At 36.1% G+C, this 20,008-nt stretch overlaps 1 protein-coding gene across 12 annotated transcripts in view; it reads right to left on the bottom strand.

Annotated features, from left to right (window-relative positions):
- U2SURP (U2 snRNP associated SURP domain containing) overlaps positions 1 to 20,008 on the bottom strand; it is a 49,792-nt gene that overhangs the window by 3,248 nt on the left and 26,536 nt on the right. For all 12 annotated transcript variants that reach the window (XM_056499102.1, XM_056499101.1, XM_056499096.1 and 9 more), the window contains 12 exons: positions 18,119 to 18,223; positions 16,853 to 16,919; positions 16,597 to 16,760; positions 15,333 to 15,495; positions 14,767 to 14,846; positions 13,642 to 13,729; positions 11,958 to 12,080; positions 10,849 to 11,005; positions 10,411 to 10,506; positions 9,744 to 9,810; positions 8,614 to 8,776; positions 1,658 to 1,768 (listed from right to left, as the gene is read on the bottom strand). In XM_056499102.1, coding sequence (XP_056355077.1) covers positions 1,658 to 1,768; positions 8,614 to 8,776; positions 9,744 to 9,810; positions 10,411 to 10,506; positions 10,849 to 11,005; positions 11,958 to 12,080; positions 13,642 to 13,729; positions 14,767 to 14,846; positions 15,333 to 15,495; positions 16,597 to 16,760; positions 16,853 to 16,919; positions 18,119 to 18,223 — 1,384 coding nt within the window. The remainder of the gene's footprint in view (positions 1 to 1,657; positions 1,769 to 8,613; positions 8,777 to 9,743; positions 9,811 to 10,410; positions 10,507 to 10,848; positions 11,006 to 11,957; positions 12,081 to 13,641; positions 13,730 to 14,766; positions 14,847 to 15,332; positions 15,496 to 16,596; positions 16,761 to 16,852; positions 16,920 to 18,118; positions 18,224 to 20,008) is intronic.

The following is a 20,008-nucleotide window of genomic DNA, read 5'->3' as shown; positions in this document are numbered from 1 at the left end:
CTAGAAGCTATCTAAAGACAAAACAAAAATACAAACAACATTCTGCAATAACATCTACTCTGTCAAAAACAAACAACTATACTCCATTTCTAGGTATCAACAGGACCATTTTGAAAGAAAATATATACCCTGAGCACACAGAATCTGCCTGTTAAATAGAAAATTAACTGTATAAAAATAAACCTCATCAGCAGATCTGAACCCAGAGATCAGATACTGTGGTTTTTAGTACTGATCATTCGTAAAAAAACATTCCAATTCCATGGCAAAAAATAAACAGATATTCCCGGCATACCCCATAAGGAAGATAAAGAAGGGGTGATTTAGCTAAATGGAAGAAAGGGGAGATAGTGGAAATAAGAAAAACAGTAGAGGGAGGGGAGGTAATGTAAGTGCAGGAAATACCAGGACATTTATCCTCATCTAGTCTCACGTTCTTTTTACAGGGAAGACTCAGCAGTAAAACCTGCGAGTGGTCCCTTATCCTTACACCTATTCTTACAAACTGCTCTTAGGTATCTCTAAAATCACTGCATTCTCAAGATGTGCCAGGTTTATTTGACAGCATAACTACGTATTTCATCCTGATAAATAAGTAGTATTTTAAATAACTTTAAATTTCTAGTCTCTAAACAATATACAATGCTGCTGGGAAATTCCTCTTGGAAAGCTTATGTTAAGTTTGATAAAAAAGAATGACCAGCCACCAATGGGAAATGTAATGAGGATCAGTATTATATTACTGTTGCAAAAAAAAACTTTATTTTGGCATTAAAGCAAAAGATGAAATTATTCCCTTAACAACAGAGTTACTATTGTTTTAAAGAATGGTTATAAATATCATTAAATATTTACTTCTTTCTTGAAAATGAAAAGAGACAATTATTAAAAATCAAAAATATTGTGAGCTGGTTAAACTAATTCAACACAAGCCATCTAAAATTTTATCAGGACTGTTATTATCAATTTCTGTTTATTTAAGCTACTGTCTCTCTAAGCATTCTGTGCGTTCTGTACAAATAATTTCTTTTACAGAAAATACCAAGAAAATGGAAAGTTTTACAAATTTAGAAAGAAAATTATAAAAGCCTTATAAAGTCTTAACTGCAAACATCAACCTCCAATGTGTACATCTCCTTCAGGAATGTCTTCTAAAAATGGTCATGGTACAGAATTAGTCACTTTTGGGTGAATGAATGAGCTGGAATTATTGAGGAAACTTTAGACATCAGAGAATCAGAAACATATACACTGCTTAAAACTATTTTCTCCCTTCCTTGGGAAGCCTTTAGCACAACAGATCAATTACTAAAAGCAAAAATGAGAAGTCTGATAAACATCTTCAGTTGAGAGCTGTCCCTTTGCTTTCCCACAGCTAACAGTCTGCTTCATGCAGTAGATCCAGGACTGGTCTCTAAGGTTTCTATACACGCTATGACACCCAGCTGTACAGTGGGACACAAGACAGGATTTGGATTAAAAAAGGAGATTGTATGCATTCTGCAGAAAGCACTTGGACTTAAGACATGCAGTTTGACATTACAGTAGTATTTTTAACAAGGACCATGTGTTGTTATGTTTAAAGCCACCTTATACTCAATAAACCCAATAAAAGCCTATCACAGAATCAGAGGCAAACATAAAGGACAGTTCTTACCCTCTGGAGCAGCTTGTCTCTATAGTGTTCAACCTGTTCCTGAAAACTCTGGCCTGGCTTCTTGGGTCTTTTCCCAGACTCCAACTCATCCTGAAACTTCATCACCTTAAGCTGTGAAAATAATACTGACCATTAGATTATGTGACTAACTACTATGCAGTTAGGCAGGTGGCTGAAAATGAAATTTCCATGATATATAATGTGTTCTTTGTTCCTTCTATACAAGCTTGTGCACAGAGATACTAAATTTATTTAAACTGGATCAAAGTAACAAAACCACACACTCATCTGCAGGCACCTGCAGTTGTTTACAGACGTAGTGAGAACTAAAAATAGAGGGAATTTTTTTCTGTTATTCTACTAAATTCTGTTCCCATCATTAGTACACTGCAACCTTGTATTTCTTGGGTCATTATCTGTTTTTTTTCTTTCAAAATTACATAATTTACTGCAGGTGTCAATATATTCTTTCAACTTCTCTTGCCTACTTCAAAGTTTCCTTTGGAAACTGCTTTTTTTTCCATTTAACTCTGAGTGTTAAAATCAAATGACTGACATAATTAGGACATAAAACAATGCACCTCCTCTTCAGGGTTGTTTGCACAGAGTGGTTGATTTGAAAGAACTGATTTTTACTAACATAATACTTTTTCATGTGCTAACAAGCTTAGCAACCAACTTCAGTACACAAGTGCTGCTAAATGTAATGCAGAATTTGCTGCAGTATCCCCGACAGAATCAAAGTTAAGCAAATGTCAGAATTTCTCCATGTGTTGGTTTGTTTTGTGGGTTTTTTGGGGGGTTTGTGTTTGTTGTTTTGGGGTTTTTTTTTTGTCTAGAGGAACTAAAATATTCTCCAAGATGATTCACATCATGAAACTTCACTCTCATCTCTTATCGTTTGTCAATTCTTTATTCCTAGTGACATGTACACATGTCCTTGTACAAAAAACTGTTTTTTGGAGAAGGTGTCTTTTTTTGGGGAAGGAGAGAAGACCCTAGTAATATTCAGGTTTTATTTGTCAGCCCTCTTCCAAATGTTCATGCTCTGACCCTTCTGTTCCAATACCAACATTCTAAATATGAGCAGATTTTTTCAGTGTTCAAACCTTTATTTTTAGCTAACAAAGTTGTTCTCTGTTTAAAAATGTTTAATTCTTCCACACTGAAAACACACAAAGAAAAAGCCTTTGCAACTGTGCCCATTTTAATTATCTGAAAGGATTCTTATTCTCCAGGTCCTCAATTCCCTAATATGAAGCAGTCACAAAATCAAACTCTACAGGTTTTTCCTTCCCTCTCAAACATCCAGCAGACTGGATCTAATCAGCCCTTCCAATTACTGACAGAAAGGAAAGGTATCACAAAAACAAACTAATCACAAGTATGTTAAGAAACATAAAACACAAGCAAGGATAGCTCTCTTTTGAACAAGATCCCTTTTCCCTTCAGTTACAGAACTTATGCCAACACTACGTTTTTCATTTTAGTTTCAAATATAAAGGAACGACTTGTTTTGGGGGAAAAATAAAATACATTTTTTAAAAAGCACTGTTATCTCATACTACAGTAAATTTCTGTCAGCTCTTCTGCTTTCCTCCATCACTTACAGAGCCTGCTCTATGTGCAGTTGAGCATTTTTTCTGACAATTCAGCCAATGGAAAGCTGTCATCATCATTTGTCACATTCCACCTTCTATAAAGGCATGTTTTTCTTCCTCCACTTTAAAAGCAGAGTTTCAAAGGCAGAAATACACTTTGGAACCATATACTCAGTACCACTGTGTACCACCTGTTCTGCTAAGAAATCAGGATAGAATTCCCTACCACCACATAAATTCCAAGGTCAGCAGCTGCTCAGCACCTTCAGTACCAAAGAGGAGGAATACAGAGGAGGCTTAGCTGATCCAGGAAGCCTCTTGGGCTGTCATGGCATAAATATGCCCATAAGACTTTGCTTTCCCAACTAAATAACCCATATAATTTAAAAAAACAAAACAAAACAAAACAAAAATAAAACAAAAAAATCCCAATCAACAAAAGTCCACAAAAACTCTCCATCCTCATGTGTTCCTTCCCATTTTTAGCCAACAAAGTTTGACAGTCTCTGTTTAACCATACTTTGAAAGCAAGGAAGCCTAAATCCATAACCCAAAGTAACCTGAGATGAAAATAAACTAGGAATCCAAACAACAGGCTTCATCTGATTTAGTAAGCTAAATGGATGCAAAAAAATGCTGACATGCATGGCATACAACCCATCAGCAGGAAGTTTAAAATGGCAAGAGGAATTATTTGCATGTATCTTCTCCAGAAACTGTGGGTGGAGTGGGAGGCTGAAGCTGGTCATTAGCAGGTGTCTTGAAAGAGCAAATAGAAAAGGCTACACTGTGATAACATCTCACTCCCCAGACTCCAGGTATGGCAGGATTATGGGGTTTCCTGAGACAGCTGTGGTCTTTTACAGACCACCCATAGATGGATTTCTCCTCCACGCAATTGCTGTATCTCCCTTTGAACCCATGCAAACTGACCCCTTTTAAAAGACGCTGTGGGCAGAGGAAATGAGTACACCCCTAGGAAAGGTAACCAAGTGTTAAAAAGTGCTGAGATGGTATCAACAGCTCACTACTGAAAGACCAGGCTCTTCCATCCACTTCTGCACTCCAGGCACAGGCTCACAGGGTCAGGATGTTTCCTCACCCAGCAGAGGTGAGCAGCTAATCATGTCAGTTCATCGTACACCTTCATGTACAGAGGCTTTTGCTGTTTGCTCTTATCTATCACCACTGTAATTGCATTTTATAATAAAGTTCCAAAGGCCACAAAAGAATTCTCTAATAAATTTGACCACTCAGAATTACTATTTGAACTCAGATGCTTGGTTATGTCCCTTCACCGTTTCACTGCTCATTGTACACTGGTCACAGTGAATACTCTGCTCATGATCCCTCCACGCAGAGTCCGGGATGCTCATATTCCTGTCACAGAGTTCAAGGTACTCCTAGGAGAAAAAGATCCTTAATACTTAGGTTTACATCTGCTTAAGCACTTAACTGATTAATTTTGTAAGCATATCATTTTGTAAACCTGCACTGAGAATGAACTAATATATCCTCATTGCATGGGTTATTCTTTACCCATTCTTGTTACAGACAAGAACTAGTAACACTGTTCATTTTCAGGAACAAATGCTTCAGTGCAAAAACACTTTTTCACAAGAGGTTACTCCACAGATACACAGCCTCTGAACTTAAAGTGGTCACATTCAAACATAACTAATTTGAGAGAAATTAGCTGCGTGCTACATATTAGGATGAACTAAGAAGCTAATCACCACAGACATGAAGAAAGGAATTTCTGTCTGGTAAGTAATGTAAGCACTCTGATGTAGACCGATTAGAGAACAGACATCCAAACAAACCAAAGTGTTTTGGTTTTCTTTAGAACAGTTTTGCCCCAGCAATGGCTGTCCCAAGTCCTACATTTTGCCAGAAGCAAAGCAAAATATTTCTTTGAAAGCCTGATTTTTCCAGCAAGTCTATGAGTAGTGGAATTTCTGCAGCTACAATATTATCAACAACAGATGACAGATACACTGATGTGCACATGTGAAACATCTCTTCTGCCATAGAGCCCTCTGGCATGCTCCATCACACTCACAGGTTGCCAAGTGTCTTAAGCAATTCCTTGCTTTTGGCTTTGTGTAAAACAGAAAGAGAGTCAAAGATTTAAAACAGACCAGAATCTTCTGAGTACTCATCACCTTCAAAGAAACAACTGCTATAAACAGCAAAACTACTGGTTAAGCAAAAGCCAATTTGTCTCATCTGTTGTTATTATTAAGCCACAATCAGACATTTAATAGGGTCTCTTTATGCCATTTTGCAGTAGCCTCAAATGTGCCAGCTACAGAAACCTCCAGAGACTGCACAAACCAAAGGGTTATATTTTGTTCTAGCGATGATTACAGATAGCTTGTATGACCTGATAAACAAATACTCAAACGTTGAGTATTCTGCACACTAAGCACCCTAATCCAGAGAAAGAAGAAATGAAAACTGTATGGAACTTCTTGCCAAAGGTAACCACCAGCTGTCCTTTGTGGCATTCAGGAAAATCTCTTTGGCTCTTGGAAGAAAAATTAATTGGACTTTTAATACCATGAAGGGGTAGGGAGGTACTGACAGAGCACAGCTACAGGATGGTGTTACAAGATCCAACCCTGCCCCTCCTGCAGCTGCAGGTATCAGCAGAAAGGCTCAGCAGGAACCCTCCATTGGTCTCTTACCTCAGTCCAACTCTGCTTTGAGGTCTCAGGTGGCCAACACAAAAGTGAGTAAAGCCAGCTACTAAAAAGGACTAAAATCCTGTTTAACCCTTTTGGAAGCACCAATACATCTGGATTTGTGATGAGCCTGCCTCTTGCTGCAGATGAAGCTTGTGCTGTGCTTTTTTGTTTGGAGTAGGATTATCAAAATTTGTGCAGCAAGGTGGAGGCAAAAGTAAAATACCCTAGAGAAAGGTCCAAAGAGGACTATGCTGCTTCATTTTGTCTGTGAGTTTATCCACACTCTAAGGGAATATGCTTAATGAACAATTTAAATAATAAAATTCTCATTTTTCTACCACTTCATAGCACTAAGGTCTCTTTACAAAGAGGAATATACCTTTTTTTTAGATGTCCCAGAGGGGAAGAAAGACACACAAAGCACCATAAAGACCACTCTGAAATACAATATAAAACAAAGTGCCAGTCTTTCCACACTTATCAAAAAAGTTAAGAAATCACTGTTATTCAGTGTTATAGAAAAGGCTCTGCTCCTGCTAAGTTCTGGAAAGAATTCACACTTCAGAAGGATTAACAGGGGCATGAGGGAAGCAAACAAAATGTTACTAACTTGCCTCCTCTGATGGCATCAGTCTGATGGCTGAGGCCAAAGTTTGTTTCTTTCTTCACCTTCTCCTTCCAGCTAACAAGCTTAATTTACTAATTGTGCCAAGAGAAAGAATTGTTGCTTCATTAATGAATTTCCAAAAAATGCATGAAAGCGTTTTTCAGCTTCCCTGGCAATCACTGTGTAGACTGCATAGCCAGAGCATTAGACTTCACCAATTTTTTTGCCAAATATTTTACACAACATTTTTTAGAGTGCATATTAGATGGCATAATTGTTAAAGCTGGTAATTGGTTGTTGTTTTTTTCCTCAGCTCCTTTCCTCAAATTTAATAGTGGATGTGGGTTTTGGCAGGGATTGGGTACATACTAAGAAGAAACCATGAGTGTGAATGCTTTGAAGTAGCACAAGGAGTACTTTCCTGCCAATGACAAACTTGAGAAAAATCTTAAGTACTCCTACACAGTGTCTGAAATGTTCTCAAAAGAAAAAAAGTTTTTTCCTTTTCTGGCAATTCCAAAAGTCTGAAACCAAAACGGTAATTTACTTACCAAAAAGAATAAAATGCAAACACACACTTGAAAAACTCAAATATTTGCCACTTAAAACTTTTACTGACAGAATACATCGATGAAAGAACTTAAAACACTTGTGCAGTGTAAAACTGACAATGGTTAAAGCAAATCACTGCCTAATCTGCCTCCACAACTGCCAAGATAAAATCTAAAAACACATACTCAGTCTGAAAGGAGCTCTTTCCATAACTGCTACAATCAGTATTACAGCAACATGAAAATTAGTTTCACTTGTGCTTTCATTAGTCTAACATCATGTATTTTCTACAAAAATGCTGCCACCATGAGTCAGGTCAGACATAAATCCCATTCAGCTTCTCACATGCAGAATTTATTCACTTAATATGGCTGTATATCATGAACTTTCAAACTGCTATGCAAAAAGAGATTACTAAGTGCTTTGTTAGAGTCTATTAATTTCAATAAAGTCTGAATAGTTAAAAGGAGGCATATTGAAGAGAAACAACATATGTGACGTTTTAAAGTAGTATTGGCTGAACATCTTAGAAGAATATTACTGGGCTTTGCTAATGTCTGATTTTAGCTAACTAGCACAGCACAGCACAAACAGCTAAGCAGCCACAATTCCACCTTCAAAACATTATCTAGGTTATAACCTCTCATTTGGAGATGCTACAAATGCAATAAGCATTTAGCAACTTCTTAATATAATTTTAATGCACTGAACAGAAGCTACAAGAAATTTGGTATTCAATGTCCCCTGGGTTTGAATACTGAACACAAGCCAGGAAGTCATATACAATTTTAAATCTGATTTTACATGGCAGTGTATGTCAGAAAGGCTTCACTGTTAAACAAAGCTTGTGTTAAATTCCAGTTCTAGTTACCTTCTCAGTCAAGCACAAGCTCAGAAGCCAGAACAAAGCCGTAACAATCTCTGCTAATCAAACTTAACAGCTACACTAACACCTGTACTTGGAGAAAGGAGAGAAAACCAGGGAGCCCTATGAACTGCACACAGAGATTCAATTAAAATACCTCCAATTCCACAACTATGTGGGTTAGCTGTATCTACTTCTTTGCTTGATGGCTGAGACAGTGAAAAGAGACACTGTTAAGTGCAATAAAATACAGACACTTCAAAGAAAGGAACAGAGAAAACAAAATAGGCAGAGGACTAAGACCATGTTCATAAATTAATCCCAAGAGGGGAGAAAAGTGTAAGGGCACCTAAAGCTACATTGGCACTGAACACTGAAAAGGAAGACTCATTCTCAACATGCAATATGCCCTGACTCTGTTTTTCATTTTTTCTTCCATTATTTTAAATGTCAAAACCAGGCAAGGAAAGGATGTGAACAAATAAAACCTATACAAAAATACACCAGATTACAACAAATACCCACTATATAGTATGACTGTAATTATTTCAGTAAAAATAACTCCCAATCATATGTAGAGCTCAGGGTGGGCTGAGGACTGCAAAAGTACAGAAGTGTGGCACAAAACACCCTGTACTCACCTCTATCTCTCGGAGTTTGGCACGCTTTTCTTCACTCATTTCTGAATATTTGACTGATGACTTGGATTCAGGCATTTCCTCTTTAATAGGATTGGAATACATGTGTTGCTCTTCTGATTTAGAACTCTGCGTGTCTTCTTCATCTTCACTTTCTTCTTCTTGACTTTACAGAAAACATACAGAATTAACTAAGATGTCACAGATATCTTAAGTATATATGAAATGTACTATTTCTCTTAGTTTCTATGATTAGTTACTAGTTTTGAAATCTGTTAAGTTAGATTATGTAAGCCTGCAGCTGCAAATTAGTCTCCATCTGTGAGATTGATCTTTCTCATTTAATTAAACTTAGTTTTTATTACTTACACAATTCACACTTTTCATAGAAACAGAGTGCAGAAGAATTCATGAAATTCACAGTCATCAAATACATATCAAGCTCAGCTACAAAAGGAAACCCACTCTCTCAACACAACCTCAAAGTGCTGTAATGGTGCTTTTCAGGGATATTAGGTTTAATAGAACAATATTTACTACTTTTGCTTTTTGGGAGATAAACCTGAGAGACAGCAGATACCCAAAATAATATTCCCAGGCTGGCCACTAGAGTGCTGCAGGACTCCATCCAATGCAGGAAGTATTTACAGCATTAATTAACATGCTCTCAGCTGCCTGAAGAACAAAGTAAAAGACAACTCAAAACCAACTTCTGCTGGCATGGAGTCTATCAGCATCCAGTGAAATACCTTGGAACATGACTCATTGTGCTTGTCTTGGCAGCAGAAGGCTGGTTTACATTCATTCATACATACCTGATAGCAAGATTTCCATACCAGTACCTAAATTCTTACTATTTGTCGCTGAATTGTCAAATCAGCATAAATTCAAAGATTATAGTTAACAACTCTACCAAAAGATGTAATTTATCCTGCTAGAAAAAAAATCATGGGGGCTGAAAGCATGCTGCACTAAAATCTTGAGTCTGCTCCATCTTCTTATTTTCCTACTTCCAAAATTTCTATTTTGTTCTGTTTATGTAATAACATATCTATCTTATAAGGAGTTCCAACTACACTCAACCTTAAATACATAAAATAAGTATGTTTTCGTTAGAATGAAAAAGAATTTACTTTTGAATTTCCTCCTCCTCAGATTCTTCATGTTGGTCAAAAAGCTCCCACTTAGAAGTAGTAACAGCTAGAAGAGACAGCAGGATAATTTTAACAAAAAAAGCTACCACTTAATCTGAAAATTAGCACTTGCAAAATAATTATAGCAAGATATATAAGGTATACATGGTATATAATATGAATTACAATGTGGTAAAATTTACCAGCATCTAGCATTTAATACAGACTTTCTGTTTCACTGAAATATTCAAACAAGCCCATTATCAGAATATTTATTATTCACAGAGCTATTCACTCACATTGCATATACCACATTGCATTAAGTCCTTCAAAAGCAGACAAGTATTTGTCAGTCTATAAAATATCATCTTTCAAACCAAGATTTAAAAAGACTGCCATAGCCACATACACAGATATTTTTTTTCTTTTCAGTATTTATTCTTAATAAACTGGAAATTACTTTTAAAGGTTGATAGGTTATTGAAGTAGAATAACCATAATGGAATAGACTCTTTTCCTTTTTGGTTAAAAATTTAGTGAAGTTACAACAGAAAATCCTACTATGTTGCAACATGAATCCTATTAGCATTTTAGCATAGATCATAATCATTACATAAGTGACAGTATGCTTTCAGTTTACCTCAGAAAAGATACTTTCAGAACTAACCTTGAGCTTCCAGTTCCGATTCATCCACTGCTTCCCACTTTGAAGGGGCAACTTTAAATATAGGCTCATTCTTTTTTGAGTCTTCAGTTGTATCCACTGGTGAAGAAAGAGACACAGAAAAATAACTTACAAAGCTCTTCAGAAGTTCAAACCAAAAAGTACTAAGGTTACAGTCAGAATTAAACAATGGAACAAATTATACAATTTTAGTATTTGCAAAGTAAAGAAACCAGGGTTTAGATCCTGATGTGTAACATCAGAATACACCTCCTGTGTTTCTGAAGCAATTACTATCTCAAGACAGTAGAGCATAATGAAATTAATCTACATTTTACAAAGCTACATGCCAGATCAATTCTAGGCTGCATTTCTAACAACTACACAGGAAGAAAAGATCAACAACTGAAGATTCAATTTGAAAGTTGAAACACTTCGTACAAGGAACTCCATCAAGATCATCATCCAGCGATTTAATTGGGACTCCATCCAGATCATCAATAGGAGCAGCATCAATAGGAATTCCATCCACATCTTCTAGTGGAGCACCATCGAGCTCTTCCTCAATGGGAGCACCATCGAGATCATCCGGTACTTCCTGAAAGCAAATAATATGTCATCATTTCAAGTGCAAATCTACATTGCTTTTCTTTACCTCTCTGATTATCAAATAATTTCTTTTAAATAAGCACTTTCATAAATACCAAAACGTCCAAAAAAAATCTACTTCAACAATTTTTGCTAACAAGTATAGCTAGATATATATAGTATATATAGTATAGATATATATAGAGGAAATTACACAACAATATCTTCCTACAAAAACCTATAGGCAAGAACTTGGAATTTGTCCACAATGTACTGGAAGCTTTCCAATACCTATATTTAAAAGAAGAGCTATTAAGTTGAGGTTTAGCTCAAAATAAGTCAATTACAGTCAGATAAATCATACTTCCTTGGTATGAAAGTTTCCCCAAGACCATTGAAATGAACAACTGACAAAAATGGACTATTTAGCAGGTACACCAAATAAAGGAACACATGAATTATAAATAAGCTGTATATCCTAAATTGTTAGGTACAGGCACTGTCCTTTATACATGTGTGTTCACCCCGCTCTTCCACCCTGAGAAATCAGCTTTAGATAAATTAGATAAATTATACTGCAGGCCTCCCTCCCACTGCTCTGAAAGGCATCTTTCCACACACAGTTACAATGCCAGAAACTCCACTCAGAATTCAGAGACAGGTACTACAGAGTATTTCCAGCACAAAAAAAATATCTGTCCTTCTGTACTAGTCTTTGCTCTAAAACACTTTCACAATATAACCCCACTACAGCACCTAATCCACAAGCAAGAATCACATGAACAGTATAAATAGTATTTGGTTTTAAAAATACATTACACCTTCATTTAGCAGCAAGGACTTGGAAGAAAGAAAGGTTTATTCACTGTAAAAGAGAGAGCAAAATAATCTTTGCCAGCCCTACTTTATATTAATACATTTTTTCCCTGCTGTCTGCAAGCATCACTCCTGAGGTCACTCACCTCTGTTTCTTTATCTTCCATGATATTTACAAGTCCCAAGAAAATATTCTGCAGTTTGATCAGAAATGGTTCTGGATAGATTGCCCAATCTTCCCATGCTCGGAAGCATGTCATCACCCGTTGCTAGAAGTAAGAGGAAAAAATAGATGCTAAAACAGTTGTACTGAGAAAATTCATGTGATGGGAAATAGACCATAGAGAATTACTACTGTAGACAACTATTCTTAAGCAGTTCCATAGTGAAGTATATTACAATAATACCAAGCTGGGCAAGCCTATAATTTTTCAAAAATATGAATACAGGAACTACATTTCAAGAAATCTCACTTGGGTTTCATTTTCCCTTTAAATTCCTGTTACATTATTCATTTTGGCTATTGCCAGTTCTATCCTTATAGTAAATTTCATTCTGCCCCAATGTTTGAAGCAGGTGCCTCTACCAAATCTAAGAGAAAATATCTGTTTGTAAAATAAAATAACTAAAAATAGCATTGGCTTATACATATTATTGAACTGAAACTGTGTTCCTACTTTCATTTTGTTCAGCATGGAGAAGGCTCTGGGGAGACCTTAGAACCCCTTCCATCACCCAAAGGGGCTAAAAGAAAGCTGGAGAAGAATTTCTTACAAGGGCAGGTAGTGACAGGACAAAGGGGAGATGGCTTTAAACAGAAAGAGGGCTGGTTTAGATTAGAATTATCAATAAATTCTTCAGTGTGAACAGGTTGCCCAGAGAAGCTGTGGCAGCCCCACTTCTGGAAGTGTTCAAGACCAGAGTGGATGGAGTTCTGAGCAACCTGGCTCAGTGAAAGGTGTCTCTGCCCATGATAGGGGGTTGGAACAGATGATCTTTAAAGTCCCTTCCAAACCAAGTAATTTTATAATTTTTCGTTATAAAAAGCATATTTGAAAAGATGTGTTTCAGTTCAAGTTTGACACACTCAATGTAACTGAAGATGTAGATATACTAAAAAAATATGCCTCTCTTTATCATATAATTTTAAAAAGTTTTAAAAAAGCAGGTAACAAAAATTGATTCTCATCTAGACCAATTGAGAGCAGAAGGAGGACAACCAGGATGAAGATCTTAATACAGACAAACTAACTACTCTGTAAGTTTGCATTTAAAGATTCTGACTGAAAAATAAAAAGAAGAAAGTGCAGAGGCATCATGGAAACAGAAGGAAAAGGGTTGAGCATGAGAAGCAGAGAGCACTTGACCTCAAAAATCACTCTCAAGTACCCATGGTCAGACTGCTTATCAGAACTCTAAAATAAAGCCTGACACAAAAAACCATTTAGAAGTAACTTTATGCTGTTCTGCCCAGCAGCTTCTTTCTCACACTGAGCACTTCCACACAAGTTCACTTCTGAAATTGAAATACAGGTGACCCAAGAACAGTAAGAAAGTTAGAAGGCCTCATCTGCAAATCAAGTAATAGACAGATATCCTCTCAACTCCACAACTGTACATCTACTGGTACACTTCAGCTGGCAGATGCTCATTTCCTTCCTTAATTTCAAGGCTATCCTTGCAAAAGAGAAAACTTTTTAAAAATTATTCTTTTTAAAGCCTAAATAGAGACCTTGATGTTTAAGCCATTTATCATAGTATGTAATCTCTTGTGCAGGAACATCTATTTATGTGACTTCTATGTCATGTAAATAACAATAAAATACATACCTTGAAATTTTCAGACTGTAAATGGCCTTGTATTGTACGGTAAGTAGCATTGAGATCAGAGAATATCTGACATAATTTTGTTTCAAAACTAGAATTAAACATATACATTTCTTTAGTTAAACTTCGTAATATATGTTTTCTGGACATACATAATTCATGAAAATACCTGGGACACAGGACTCAAAAGCACAAGGTTCTGATCCTTATAGTAGCCATGAACTGAACTATAAAGCAAATATGATTACTATATATTCAATCACCTTGGACAACAACAGAACTGTGAAGGGACATCTTCACATCTGCTGCAGTCTCTTTATACACCCTGGAAAGATTGGAGGACGATAAAAGGAGTTTTACAACCTTAAATAGAATGGAAGAATTGTCTCAAAATTCAATCTGTATTTTAAAAAAATTCTTAGTCATACTTGTATTCTAATTTATTCAATGAAGCCCTCAATGAAAGCACAGCGAGCAACGGCCGTCCAGCTTCCCTTGAGCTTCTCACAATGTGCAAAAAATAAACCAGCACAACACAGACACATTGCAACAAGAAACATCAATTGTAATCACTAGTTTTGTAACATGCTGAGTATTTCCCACCATGCTGCCCTAATATTAGAGAAACTCCAGGAACTAGAAACAAACATTTAATGTGACAAAGATACTGTCCCTTGAACATTTTTCCCAAATCCTGCTCAGCACCTTAGAAATAAAGAACATAATATCCCCTTATACCTTATCCAAAGTTTATGGAAAATTACACCCCACCACCTTTCAATAAAGATAAATCTGGTTCAAAAATTTACTTCTTTGTTTGAACTATCTGCTATACCATATCTTGATTATCTACAGGCTCTCTCTGTCAAGAGACACATGAGGAATTCTCACCTTTATGGAGTTCCATGCAAGTGGTCCCTTGCACAGGGCACATAGATTTTTTTGCATTACCAACATGCTACACCTAACACATTTTTATGCAAACAGATATAAATACCATCAGTCTGTAACAGCAGTAGCACAGAAAAATCTGAATTTCCTACAACCACATTTATCCAGAAACGTACATACAGAGATGAATATAAGAGAGTTTTTTTAACTGCCAATCACCTAAAATATTATACTTACAATTTTCTATAGTAGGAAGCATTGGCAACTTTTGCTGAAGAGTTGTATAACACATCCGACACTAGATACAATCTTGCGATCTACAATAAAAAAATGACCAAATTAAGATAACTCCAATTTAAATTCTCCTGAAAATAAAGGCATTTTCACAGAAAGAATACAAGACAGTTTAAACTGCCTGGAAGTATACCTAATTATAATTAAGTGTAGCACAAATATATTATTAAAAAACATGTTAAGAAGCAATTAGCCCCCTGTTACGCTATAGGGTACTAACTACATATTATCACAACATTACAAAGGAGAATCATGGCATTCCCGTTTTACTTGCCTAATTTGAACAGATCATTTCATTGTTTTTAATTTCACAGTAAGGCAGAATATTATTTACAAGCAGCTTCAGAAAGAATAAAAAATATGTAACAAAATTCCACAGGAATTCAAGTCCACATTTTAGTACAAAACTTCAACACTACCTGTAACTTATGAGATGCTTGTAAATTACATGCACGTGCTGCTAAGTGAGCTCTTCCCCCAAAACACAATATTATAAAAAATCTCCACACCTTCTTAGGAAGAGGAGTCTTGAGGATGGACAGTGACTCTGTAATGCAGTCCACAATTTCCTCAGCAGCTTCCGCATTATTTAGACAGAAAACCATTGCATCACCAATGTCGTTCTTCCGAGGTGTTAATCCACGCAGAATTTCCTCTAGTTTGTCCCTCTGTCTAAAATACCAGGAATTTTAACACTTTCAATATGAAATAAAAAGTACTTTTGCAAATTTCCATTTAACAACGGTTTTTCATTTTTCCATCTTCAGGAGAAAAGCAATTTTCAATATTTTTACATTCTTTCACCTGAGTTCTTTCAGTGGTTCAGTAATTTATGTGTCTATATTACAAAAAGTGCAAAAAAGTCTCACTCAAGTCTTGATTACACACAGAGATCAAGGAAAAATAGCTGAGAAATACCTAATTAAGTACATCAGTATCTCTAATAAAGTAATTATCTTTCCGGATTTAGTTTAGGCCTAAACCAAATGGGTAAATCTAAAGCACGCAAGCAATTTCTGCTACAGAATAAGAAACACTAGATTCAGAAAGCTAGTAAATAAACCGCTACTTCACATCTTCCCTGACCTCCATATGCACCAAACATCTTTAAAATAATCTCTTTTTGAGCCTTTCCAAAAGAAGGTTGAGAAACAAACTGTGTATTAAAACCTACAGAGTGGTAACTACGATGAGAAGAATGAAACAAGCAAAAAAATTCCACGTGTTAATAACACATTTGTAACAGCAGCAAAACTAGGAAAAGCAGGTCTCTATTTGCACTACCACAGTCATCCCCAGTACACTGACACTTCACAGCAAAGAACTCTGTTGATCTCTGTCTTCCTGTTTATTAACAACTGCTCCCAATTTTAATTTCTGATGAACAGCATCAGTAAGTTTAAGATTACAGCAACAGTTAGTTCATGAGGTCATAAAAATGTTGAGAAAGATGCTACCTATCCTCAGCTACAGAAAGCAGGAGAAAATGGGGAAAAACTCCCATCTTCCTAATGCCTTTCAAATTAAGGGTTAATAACAAATGGAAAGGCTCAGTGATGACAAATCTAACCAAATCAAGAACATATTTAGCAACAAGTATGATCAGAAGCACTGAGATGAAGAGACCCTTACTCAGACACTATGACAAGTATGACAGCATAGGGGATGATACATTACAAGTACAAGATGTACATTACAAGTACAAAAACACAATGGGCAATCCCAGGGAAAACAGCTATCAAGGCAGCACCATCAATAAGTGGTGTTACATACTCTTCCTTAAGTGCACCCTTCTTGTTCGGTTCCTCCACAAACGCCTCTGTTTCTTGCTCTTCTGACATCCCATGCAAGTATGGATTCAATGGTGGTGGCCTCCAGAAGGATCCATTTTTGAACATACGGAAATCTTCTGTCCTCCACTTGGTTGGAGCATCCCCCTACAAAAAAAAAAATCACAAGTATTTTTACTTTGGTGTTATTTTACTTCAGTATGCTTGAAGCTATGAATTATCACCAAAATTCTACTTGCCTGAAGAATTGAATAAAGCTTCCATCTATAGTACACATGGGCTGGAGTCTGGTTTTCAAATAAAAACCTAAACCAAAGAGCAAAGAAAAGACACAAAGCATATTACAAATCTTGAAATAACACAAATTTAAAGGAAGCAATAAAAAAAAAAAAAGAACAACCAAACCCAGTTCAGAATCCCACCTCAGCTACAGAGTGAGCACAAGGAGCTAAAATCATGTACATCCACAGCACAGACAGACAGAACATGTTCAACTGCTCCACACACTCATACACACGCACACATCCAATCTGCAGAGAGAAGAGATCCCCAAAGGAACAGCACTGCTCAGAACTCAAGAGCAGAACAAACAGGGTCAGAAAGAACAACTGTGCAACCTCACAGCAAAGCAGAAGAATCACCAGTGCAAAGAGTCACTACAGGAGCAACGGCAGCCTCAGCACAAGTGATGTAGGAGCTTGCAGTTGCACAGTGAAGTGACTCATCAAATACTGAATGACTGGTTTTCCACTAGTAAACTGTCTGGCAGAAGACTGGCAACATTTGATGGAGGATGTGGGGGACAAGCAGCCCATTTTTAATGGCCAGGATATTTGACCTGCATTATTGTCTTACTTTGCATAGAAAAATCCTAATGAAGCACTTCAAACTTACTGCAAATAAAACACTGCTAAAAGGTCATTTATCACTTCCCTGAAAACCTTGTTTCAGAGACTGCATTTCATAAGAAATTTGGAAACTGGTCCTTTTTCATTCCATTAATGACAAGTGCTGGAAATCTCAAAACTTCCCTATGTCAGCTGAAGTTTAATTCTATTTTAATTGACATAAAAGTAAAATTACTCACAGCTCTTGCTAAAGGTTAGAAACTAGGCTCCAGAATGAGTGCACTTCACTATGAATTTGTCTGTTTGGGGAAGGAGGGGGATTTTTTTCTGTTTTTAAAATATATGCTACTGCTTCCACTGATCGTGAATCCTTCAGAAGAGTATGTGTTAAATTTTATTTGAATATATAGAAATATATTACATTGTGTGTGTGCATACTGTTTTACTTACTTATATGTACATATTAGTAACAACGGGAATAAAAATGTGCTCTTCCTTATAAAATAGTACAGCCATAGGTGCAATTTGTAAAGTTTACATTTGCACATAAAGATATATACAGGAAAAGTCAGTCTTATTATTATTTCAAGAATCCAGAATATGAACAACAATGAAAATAGCTGGTGTTATTTGCAAGTGAAGCAATGTAATAAGCACCTGAACATTGGGTTGTTGATTTCTCGGTTCATTATCATGGCTTCGAACATGGGCCCTTCCCGAACCACAAACTCTATCATTCGATGTATCAAAGCGAGCAAATTCCTACAACAACAACACAGTTAAAGAAAAATTGATTCAGACCTAACACTATATAAAACTACACTCCACCTAAGATACTACAACTGTGCAGGAGATTATTTTGCTGTATTGTTAAGAAATCTGCATAAAAGATAAGGCAACATGGAACATATTATAGCTTTGCATCACAGACACGGGCATTCTAAAAATCAAACCATGCCTAGCAGTAGTGGAGTTGGTATTTAAGAGACCTCCTTCCTGAATTTCCATGGCTTAATCTACAACCATGTCTTGCTTAGCAGAAGTCTAGTACACAAATATGGGCACCTGAACACCCAAGTACAACTGGCTATTAAAAACTAAGCCTTCATCTACATTGTCTAGAAGTAAGACTGAAATTCTACAGGGGAACAAATGGCTGAATATTTTGCTCAAAATAAAACCACACATACTTCTGAATATTCAATAGAATCTGAATTCAGCTTTCAAACTACTCAAGTATGAAAGGAAAAGCAAATAGCCTTCTTGATGCCAAACAGGGCAATGTATTTATTAAATTTATATCACCTCTTTTTGGTCAAGACTCAACTACTGGCATAGAACAAAACTGTCCATCCTTTTGTGTCATACCATCCCATGTTCCCTCCCTCATACACCCGAGAGAACTAAATCACAATTAAAAAAAAAAAAAAACCTGTATCACTTCATCCAGCACTACATCCTGAGACAGGCAAGAAGTGCATGTGAAGTGCACATTTTTCAATGCAGAGTCACTTCTAAGCATGCTAACAGGAGACAGTAATAAAAGCTTTATCAAAAATAGTGATAGCCAGTTTCCATCACTTTGGGGTTTTATGGAAATAAGTTCTTGAATTTTTAAAATAGATTAGCTACATATAGCAAAAGCTTCACAGCACGTGTCCTTTGAATGTGATGCAAGCCAAAAAAAATACAGATTTTTACATTTTTTATTTCTTTTCTTAGATGCAACAAATGGATATTGGTTCTTTAAATGTAATTCATTAGATTTCTGTATAGCACTTTTTTAACAACCGAAATTCCATAATTGTAAAGTTGCAGAATTTTCTATTACTTCTTAACAATGAAGAAGTAATAGAAACAAGGTGACTATTTTCTACCATGAGTATTCCAAGTTCTGCCAGATATAATGCACTATATATAAAAAAAATCAACTTAAAAACATAGCAATAGAAACCTATCCCTGCCATCTGCAAGTGTTCTTTTAAACCCTCTAGCACTGAATCTATATTTGCCTCAAATATTACATAAATAAAATCAAACAGTTACCAGTTCAATTTTCCTGTCTGCTTTTTATAATCCCAGAAACATTGCAAAGAGGACATAGCTTCAACTGTTCTGTAGCCATTTTATTTACAGCAGTATTCTGAAAGTCTAAACAGCCAGACTCTTCTTGTTATATGAACTGTATTTGAAAACATCAGCAAGAAAGAAAGCTACAATTAGCTTTCAAGCCTCTGAGCTATTACAGAATTCTTTTATTTTAAAGCAAATCCAGTGTGATCACTTCTGGCTTCCTGCAAATCATCATTGGCTTTCATCAAATTTTTCTTTCATGAAGTAAAATCAAGTTGTGTAAGAGTAGCTTATGCTTGAACAAGAACATCTGCTTCATGAAGATCTATGATGTATGAAAATAGATTCAGCTCATGCCGTATCTGAAAGAGGTTGTTACAGGCACTTTGATATGTAAGATGTGACTACTTGGAAGTGAATTTCTCAGAAAAAAAACAACTGATTGTACATACTCAATGTTTGTTTGCTGTTTAC

Source organism: Oenanthe melanoleuca, chromosome 9 (assembly GCF_029582105.1).
Source record: "Oenanthe melanoleuca isolate GR-GAL-2019-014 chromosome 9, OMel1.0, whole genome shotgun sequence".
Classification (NCBI taxonomy): Eukaryota; Metazoa; Chordata; class Aves; order Passeriformes; family Muscicapidae; genus Oenanthe; species Oenanthe melanoleuca.
Note: the sequence above shows the minus strand (reverse complement) of the source record. Positions and strands in the feature narration are given on the sequence as shown.